Raw genomic sequence first — 9,910 nt, forward strand, 5'->3', positions numbered from 1 at the left:
CTTTAGCAGCCAATCTTAGCAACGTAAACTGTATGTTCTCAATTGATATTGTTCATTGACGCTTACTGTATTATGTAGAAGAGTATTATGAGAAAGAAATCGAGTGAGCGAGTTTATTACCTGCATTCAGATTTAGCATTTTCCTTCAGGTCAGTCCTATGTTCATAATAAAAAATCTGTTTAAATGTTTGATGTATTATCTTGTCCTTTTAACAGTTAAGGGGTTTTCCTGTGACTGACAGCGCTAGTCAAAGTCAGTTATGTCTTGTTTCGTGTTCACAACAATTCAGTCTTTTCAATGTAGAAGTCTTAGGCGTAATAACGTAACTTCTGTTGCGGTTCACGCCACGGTCAGGGACTATTTTTTCCGGGGGAAGGAAGGCTTTTAAGGTTTACTTCATGAAAGCTGCATTGATACATATTTTTGGCTTTAATATTTGTATTGTGTGGTAACCATTTTATAAAAGCAATAAGGTACTCGAGGCTAGTGCTCCGCTTCACGTCGTGCCTAACAACACCCTTCAGCCGTGACTTATTCACGATACAGCACAGCCTCTCGTACCATATTGCTTACATTTATCATTAGAAAATGTGTTTAAATACATTTAATTCTTTCAAAAATGTATTTACTGCATATGTATTAGCCTAATGCATAAATGATGGAGCAGGACACAGACAATTTTTTTACTAACATAACATATATTTTTTTAATGAACAAAATTCCATTTTGTAATATATGTCAATTTGCAGTTGTGCAATCTGGTAGCCTGAAGGCATCTCATATCAGAGACACCATCAAGTGTTGTCTATAGTAGTGCTCAGCACACAAATACTGATATGTGTACATATCACAGAACTTGGCTTTGACTTGCCATGGCATGATTATGGTCATGATTGCACATGATTGCACACAATTTCCAAAACATTTCATAACAGTGAGTTGTAAAAGCTCCAATTCCAAAGCTACTTAAAACGCATTTTAAAACCTAATACAAATAAAACAGACTGACATATTAAATTCGTCTCAACTGACCCATCACGCCATGAGAAGGTTTATTAAGCAAAATTGTTTTCACCATGACAACATTAATTAGTCATATCTCTTCTACACAGTAGATCAGTGTAGTCACAGATTTGGATGTCCTGTAAGTTATCCGACAGCACCAAGAACAATCTGTTGCTCTTTTACTCTTTAGATAAAAAGTCAAATGGTTGCAAGAGCTTTTTCTTCCAGTGAGGGTTGTGCTGTAGACTTGTGTTTTCTTCTATGACACAGCAGTGTGCTGCTCAGGTGATTCCTGCAAAACAGGACACGTGTCTGATCATTACGTGATGCACTTTAGAACATAAACTCCCTGATGTTTGCAGAGTAGGGCAAGTGCCAAGCATTGTAAAAACAATGTTTTGCTTCACATCATTCTTGCAAAGAAGTATGTTTCAAAATATTTAGCTGAATGGGGTGTGTGCCTGTTACAGAACAGGTTACAGGTTACCAAGTCTCTGTGATATTCTGGATATTCAAATCTCTCTTTCAGTGTAAATCTATGGGAATTTTTTCAACCACTTAAATTGAATTTAATAAATAAAATTATCTATTTAAAGAAGCTATAAATTTTTAATGTATTTTTTATTACAAATGTGTCAACAGCTTGTAATGAAACTCGAATAATGTTCAGGATAATGCCGAAAGAGCCATTCTGTACATTAATGTCAATGTGTCATGTAAAGAAAATGGAATAATTCAAACTATAGTCTCACAAAGCCAGATTTATATAGTATATTCTAATTAAATATAGTATATTCTCAAATAGAATATCAGTAACCAAACAGATCTCGCTCCCTATTGACTACCATAGTAGGAAAAATAAATACTATGGTAGTCAATGGGGTGCGAGATCTGTTGAGTAAATGGTGACAGAAGTTTCATTTTTGGGTGAACTATCCCTTTAACATAAGACGCATTTGTTTGTGTAGGTGTGTGTGTCTACTCACTTCATGGCAAGGTCCTTAGAGATCTGTTCCAGTGATCGGCCTTTCGTCTCTGGCACGAATACAATCACAAACACCACCAACACAAAGCTCATAGCAGCATAGGAGAAGATCACGGTGGACAGGCCGATCCTCTCTACAACCACAAAACATTACAGTAAATCACACTCCTTTCTGCTGCAAAAACTTTTTTTGTTTATTGTTCTGTGCAGAAATGTGTAAGTTTGTGTTTCTTGTGTTTTCATTCCATTTCTGCAGGAACATTCCCACAGGTGGCAAATGAATGTTTGGCAGACTGCCTCTAAACACACAATCCTAACTCAGTCCACACTCAGTGATCAGTTTCTGAGAACATAGTCTATACAGCCCTCAATGAGTAGCTCAATGAGTCTCTCTCTCTCTCTCTCTCCTTCTCTCTCTCTCTATCTATCCCTGGGTCCCAGTATAAAAACCCTTTATTTATATAATGTTAGCTAGAGCAATGCTTGAAGGCTATGGGAACAACATGCTGGGTTAAATTCTAACATTAATAATTGATTTTTCCAGAATAGTAACTCGAATAAAAACAACATATCCTTTTTACCTTGTTAGTTAATGATCTATGGCTAATTTAACTCTTACATAACTCCTGAAGGGACAATATCATGGTGTCTTTGTCAGACTCTATTTAAGAAATTTAATGACATTCATGTCTGTAGCAGAAACAATAAGAGTCAGGTTACGTATTAAAATGTAATACTTAGGCTTAGGGATTTGAACAAACTACTAACCTTAAGTATAAGAAAAATAATAGTGATGCTCAGTAATTATAATATTTTCCTCCTCATAGTGTCCCAGAGTAAAAAAAGCATCAAATCAGCAACTGCTGAGTCTGACCCCATGAGAAAGGACAAATTAACCACTTATCTAAATTGAGAATTAGAGCCTCAATCTTCATGGTTTTATTGGACGAACTTCAGAGGCCAGGTACTGATAAATACACCGACTGCACCCTGAAATACAACTGGGTCATGATGATCTACTGATCTAATATCTGTAAATAACCTCCTCTGTGTGTGTGTGTGTGTGTGTGTGTGTGTGTGTTACCTGTCATGGTAAGGAAGGTCATCGATATGAGTAAATTTGTGGCCCAGTTAAAAGCAGAGATGACAGACACAGCCTTTCCACGGATGCCAGTCGGGAAGATCGCACTCAAAACCACATGAACCACTAAAGATAGACAATTACACAGGCAGAAATACGTTTGGTTAAAAAAGTGAGAGAATGAAAGGACAGCTTATAAAAATGAAAAATGTGCAAAATAAGCTTTTTACAGAAATGCAACATTAAAAGAATAGTTAAAAACAAATAAAATATTTACTCAACCTCATGTTTTTTCAAACCTGTATGACTTCCTTTCTTTCTGATTTTTCTTTGAAAATCATCCTGGCAACTCTTTTTCAATATATTATAATGGAAGTGAATTGTGAATATGAAGCTCCATAACAGAATCACTCTTTTGAGTCTGATCTTTTTAATGAATCGGTTTGAATGATTCGTTCACAAATTGAGCTGATCCAGTTCTCAAGTTCAGCTCACTGATTCAATGATCTGGTCACAGAATTTAAGAGATGAGAGTAGTAGCAATGTCCAATTCATGAATAAATCATTCTATTGAGGTTGAACTTTTCAATGAATCGGTCTGATGATTTGTTCAACAAATCGGATCTGATATGATTCTTGAGTTTCAACTCACTGATTCAATAATCCGGTCACAGCTGTTAAAGAGTTAGTTCACCCAAAAATGAAAATTCTGTCATTAATCACTCACCCTCATGTCGTTCCAAACCCGTAAATCCTTCGTTCATCTTCGGAACACAAATTAAGATATTTTTGATGAAATCCGAGAGCTTTCGGACCTCTGATTGACTGCAACATTATTACCACTTTCAAGGCCCAGAAAGGTAGTAAAGACATTGTTAAAATAGTCCATGTGACTACAGTGGTTCAACCTTAATGTTATGAAGCGAGAATACTTTTTGTGCACAAAAAACAAACAAAAATAACAACTTTATTCAACAATTTCTTCTCTTCCGTGTCAGTCTCCAATGCTCTTTGCATAGTAAACACAGTGCAGAGCTTCCGGGTTCTACATCCAAATGCAGGCTTAGTATTGGCCGACGCTGTACACGTAAGCACCACGATGCACATGTATGATGCTGACACAGGAGCTGACCAATAATGAGCCGGCGTTCTGACATAGAACCTGGAAGCGAAGAGAAGAAAGAGAAGAAATTGTTGAATAAAGACAATAAATCATTGAATCGCGAATCGAGAAATGATTCTGGATTGATTCTGAGATCTTCCGAATGCATCACGATTCTCTCTCAAATCGATTCTGAGCTTAGTTTTTAACAGCAGATGGCACTACTGCATGCTTTACAAACACCCATACTCTGCTTCTTTCCAATTCCTAACACACACCACTTGAACCTGCTATAAAATAATCATTCATAAAATTTGAAAAGGTTGAAGCGAATTACAAGGGTGTTTGCAGTGGGCTGTTTACATTAATCTCGCGTAATAAAAGCATTCTGAGGTGCAAGTAAATAGCTGAACGCACGAGCGCTCTCTTCTTCCTGAGCATTTGAGTATGCGATTAAAAACTAGCCTAGAGCACCATCTGCTGTTAAAAACTAAGCTCAGAATCGATTCAAGAGAGAATCGTGATGCATTCGGAAATCTCAGAATCGATTCAAAAATCGAGATGAATCGATTTATTGTCCCAGCTCTATTATTTTTGTTTGTTTTTTGCACACAAAAAGTATTCTCGTTGCTTCATAAAATTAAGGTTGAACCACTGTAGTCACGTGGACTATTTTAACAATGTCTTTTCAACCTTTCTGGGCCTTGAAAGTGGTTAAAGAAAGCTCTTGGATTTCATCAAAAAGATCTTAATTTGTGTTCCGAAGATTAACAAAGGTTTGGAACGACATGAGGGTGATTTTTTTGGGTGAACTAACCCTTTAAGAGATAAGAGTAGAAGGGTTGTCCAATTCATGAACAAATCACTCTCTTGATGTTGAACTTTTCAATGAATCAGTCTGAATGACTCATTCACAAATCAGACTTTTCCTTTTGCAATCCACAGACGAAAGCCAGACATATTGGTTTGGAATGACATGAAGGTGATTAAATGATGACTGAATTAATTTTTTTGGGTGAATTATCACTTCAACAGGAATGTTTGTTTTTATGTGACAGTGTGGACAGTGGCTTACTTGGTCCCAAGCTGATGGAGAATCCAGCTACATATACCAGCAGGCTGACCAGCGAGATCCATTTCAGAGAGGGCGACACCTCATTAACATGAAGAGGCTGAAGAGCTATTTTTGAACTGTCTTTCTCAGAACCCTCAGCCGGTTCCATCAATACTGTCCTATGATCATAAGTGTAGTTTAAAATCAAATGGTCCTTAGTGTCATTAATGCTAGTGAGGAAAGGATCTGATTTGTGCTTGGTTTGAAGTTTATAATCAGAAGCGTGGTATAAGCCCAGTGGAGTGTTCGTCTGGATATCAGTCTCATCTCCCATCCCAGATATCGTAAGGTTTGCTTTATTTACGGAGCCCGTGCATAGGCTGGAAACATGTGTGCGGCTCTGCATAGTAACGGCCCCCAGAGTTGCTGTTGACAATGTCATGATTACGGCTCCAACACAAAGAAGGGCTTTAGGCCCCACTTTGTCCACTAAAAAGACTGCAGGAATGGTCCCGCCCACTTTAACAACACCAAACCCCGTGGACGCAAGAGTCGCTGCCTCATTCCCATGAAAGCCCACGCTGCTAAGAACAGTTGACGCGTACGCCAAAATGTTGGGCTGTCCCGTAGCCTGCTGCAAGAAAACCAGAGCAGCGCCAACAAGCAGTCTCTGAAGCATGTTGTCACGGGAACGGAAGAGGTCCAGGAAGCCGTGGAGGCGCTCCGCCCCCAGTGCCAGACGAATAGCCCGAAGTTCGTCCTCCACCGCGTCCACTCCTTTGATCCCTGCACGGAGACGGAGGAGAGTGGCGTAAGCCTCTTTCTCACGCTGTTGAGCTAGCAAAAAACGCGGACTCTGCGGCAACAGCGGCATGATGCCGGCTTGCAGCAAAGCAGGGAGCAGCACGCCACCGAACGTAAATCTCCATCCATCTGGGACCCCTGCGAATGCCCAACTCAGTCCAAAACCCAACAGCATGCCTAAAACTACCATTAACTCATATACACACACGCACCTTCCACGCCAGGTGGCCGGTGCCACTTCTGCCGCGTACAGGCAAGACGCTGTGCCTGACAGCGCTACCGCCATGCCGACCAACATCCGCCCAACCACCAGCGCCCAAAATGACACCACACACACACTCAGAAGCGTCCCCAACACACAAATCAGCGCAGTGAGGATGATAGAGAACCGCTGTCCGTAACGGTCCAGGATGGTGCCGCCACCCAGGGAGAGGAGGAAGGCTCCAAACAGAAGAGACCCAACAACTTGCTCTTGCTCTGGGCAGGAAAGAGTCAAAACATCCCTGAGTTGAAGCAAAGCTCCTGATATCAGACTCATCTCATAACCCATCATCAACCCACTCAGGCAGGCCACAGACACGGAACACAACACCAGAGCTGCACCATTACCTACAGAGAGACAGAGAGAGATGAAAAATATAAATGAATTATAAAATGAATAATACATGTAATATATACATGTAAATAGTAAATAATACATGCCATGCAAGCATAATAAGACAGCATGTAAATACATTAATATGACTCTCAAATTACTATATAGATTAAACAGTGCCAGTATACAATCAAAATAACCCATGAATATGGAATGTTACAGAACGTAACAAAAATCATCATCATCATCACAGAATCACTTGACTGATTGTGTTTACTGCAAATCACAATACACAAACACATGCTAAAATGGCTTTGGTTTTCGAGGTTTGTTCCATGCTGTTCTACAAACAATTATACAGTAAGCACTGGCAAGCATATGAATTGCTTTATTTCAGATAAATCCAGATAAATGGTGAAATAGTCTGCACACTCATCACCTATAATTAACTATAATATAACTGACTATCAAACTTTAATTACTTGACTATATGACTGATTGATTACAACATCACAGCTGTCACAAGAAATGCACAGTAGTAACAATGGGGTTCCATTAGTTATGGTTTGTATTACATAACTAAGGAAACATGTTCTAGATGAATTCTATCATAAGCAAATTATGAAACTTATAAGTAAAAGATATTACTAGTATATTGGCTGTTTATTAGTACTTATAATGCACATATTAATGTCTTATTTTGCATGACCATATTTTACAACCCTTAAAGGGATAGTTCACCCCAAAATGAAAATTCTGTCATTAATTACTCACCCTCATGTCGTTCCACACCCGTAAGACCTTCGTTCATCTTCGGAACACAAATTAAGATATTTTTGATGAAATCCGATGGCTCAGTGAGGCCTGCATTGACAGCAAGATAATTAACACTTTCAGATGCCCAGAAAGGTACTAAAAACATATTTAAAACAGTTCATGTGACTACAGTGGTTCAACCTTAATGTTATGAAGCGACGAGAATACTTTTTGTGCGCCAAAAAAAAATAAAAATAAAGACTTTATTCAACAATATTTAGTGATGGGCGATTTTAAAACACTGCTTTATGAATCTTTTGTTTCGAATCAGTGGTTCGGAGCGTGAAAGTCACATGATTTCAGTAAACAAGTCTTCGTTACGTCATAAGTGTTTTCGAAATTTCAATAGTTCACGTGACTTTGGCTGTTTGGTACACGCTCCGAACCACTGATTCGAAACAAAAGATTTGTAAAGCTTCAAAGCTTCATGAAGCAGTGTTTTGAAATTGCCCATCACTAGATATTGTTGAATAACGTCGCTATTTTGTTTTTTTGGCGCACAAAAAGTATTCTCATCACTTTATAATATTAACGTTGAACCACTGAAATCACATGAACTGTTTTAAATATGTCTTAGTAGCTTTCTGGGCATTTGAAAGTGTTAATGATCTTGCTGTCAATGGAGGCCTCACTGAGCCATTGGATTTTATCAAAAATATCTTAATTTGTGTTATGAAGATGAATGAAGGTCTTGTGGGTGTGGAACGACATGAGGGTGAATTAATGACAAAATTTTCATTTTTGGGTGAACTAACCCAAACTACTAATCATACCCAATACCTTACCTAAACTTAACAACTACCTTACTATTAATAAGCAGTAATTAGGAGTTTATTGAGGCAAAAGTCGTAGTTAATATTTAGTTAATAGTGAGAATTGGACCCTAAACTAAAGTATGACCATATATATAACCAGCCCACATCTGGAACGTGTGGAATCTGGGTTGCATTTAAACTTAAATTCTAACTGATTACCAAACTAATCAGTAATTATCTAAATTAATTATCAAATTTCTTTTGAAAATTTTAAGGATGGATGACCTGCCTATTTTTGCACAGCTATCTTCTACAAAGTGACAGACCTGTTTTAGTAAAGTTTGACTGGACACACAGACTTTGACATCAAAAACTAAAAACATGGGAAGTTTTTTTTTTTCTTTTCTTTTCTGTTACATATGTGAGAGAATACTTACCCGATTCTGCAGATGGGCTTTTCTCTACATGTATGTGTGTATCTGGACTCTGTAGAAATGTTTTGCTCTGGGGGTCAGAAGTCATTCTTACGGACTCTTCAGATGAATCCATGTTCTTCAAGGGTTGTGGTCCAACTACAGTAGGTGGACAGCAAACAATTATTATTTAACAATAGGTTCATAATAAATATTCAGCATTTCATCAGCAATAATATTACTAATGAAAAATTATACTAAGGAAACTCATTTGTAAGGGACTTTCAAACCTCTACCATGACACCTTCACAACCCTGGAGATATTAATTTGGGATTAGACCAATAGAAACATTTTCAAACATCGTCTGTCTCTTAGTAAGAAGATATGCATTGAAATATATATATTAAGCATGCAAATAACCAATGAACTCCTAAAAAAACACAAACTGGTTCTCTAGTTCATGGAAGCTCATACTGACCAACAAAGCCACCAATGAAAGCAGCACAACATACATCAACAACAACAACAACAACAACAACTGTATTTACTGCTCTTAACACATTTACAAGTGTAACCGCATGTCCCAATCAGGAATGCACAGCCACTGACCATCTTGGATTTCTCAGTGCCACTCTTCTAGGAACACATCAACAAGTAAAAGCTCAAGATCATTCAAACAGAGCGTTTGCGTTTTAATGCGCCTGTTACCTCTTTAACGTCAATAATGGGGAATGCTGTCTAAGAAATCATTGCAGCTCTTCGGCTCTCTCTTCCCGGGTGGCAGTAACTTATCTGTCCTTGTGTCGATACACGTTTCTTGTTTTGGAAGGCACAGTGACTTAAACTCCGCCTACAGTAACCAATGCAAAACAGCGAGACTGAAAGTGTCAAGTAAGCAGAAGGGGTTGAAGAGCTAAGCGGTTTTGACTGGGCTGTGTTCATAAATGATTCATTATTACACTATGAGACTTTTATTACATAATTGTTTGGACTTAACAATGTGGTGACTGACCACCACACACATTACGAACGCATATTGTCAGCTGTTGCGGTGTCTGATTTGTTCAGGAGTCGGAGTTCAGTTCCTTTAAATTAAATCTTTTCCATGAATAAATGAACCGGTTCACAAAACTTGTATTTGTTAATGAATCGGACTGAACGAGTCGTTTACGAATCGAACTCAATCGGGACGACCCGATTATAGTTCACTCAAAAATGAACTCACAATCATGTCGTTCCACACCCGTAAGACATTCGTTCATCTTCGGAACACAAATTAAGATATTTTTAATGAAATC

The 9,910-nt window shown here is 38.2% G+C and overlaps 1 protein-coding gene across 2 annotated transcripts; it reads right to left on the minus strand.

The window, feature by feature from the left end:
- Nucleotides 1–679: 679 nt before the first annotated feature.
- On the minus strand, nt 680–9,485 carry slc2a12 (solute carrier family 2 member 12). Of its 2 annotated transcripts, none has more exons than XM_051879356.1 (6): nt 9,321–9,485; nt 8,636–8,770; nt 5,250–6,641; nt 3,076–3,198; nt 1,993–2,125; nt 680–1,298 (listed from the first exon to the last, which is right to left on the minus strand). In XM_051879356.1, exons 2-6 carry the CDS (start codon nt 8,745–8,747, stop codon nt 1,205–1,207), a joined length of 1,854 nt encoding a protein of 617 aa, XP_051735316.1. In that variant the 5' UTR covers nt 8,748–8,770; nt 9,321–9,485; the 3' UTR covers nt 680–1,204. The 2 variants fall into 2 exon arrangements, with proteins under 2 accessions (XP_051735316.1, XP_051735317.1); XM_051879357.1 differs by having other exon boundaries at nt 680–1,318.
- Nucleotides 9,486–9,910: the final 425 nt, after the last annotated feature.

This window comes from Ctenopharyngodon idella, chromosome 22 (assembly GCF_019924925.1).
Source record: "Ctenopharyngodon idella isolate HZGC_01 chromosome 22, HZGC01, whole genome shotgun sequence".
NCBI classification, from domain to species: domain Eukaryota; kingdom Metazoa; phylum Chordata; class Actinopteri; order Cypriniformes; family Xenocyprididae; genus Ctenopharyngodon; species Ctenopharyngodon idella.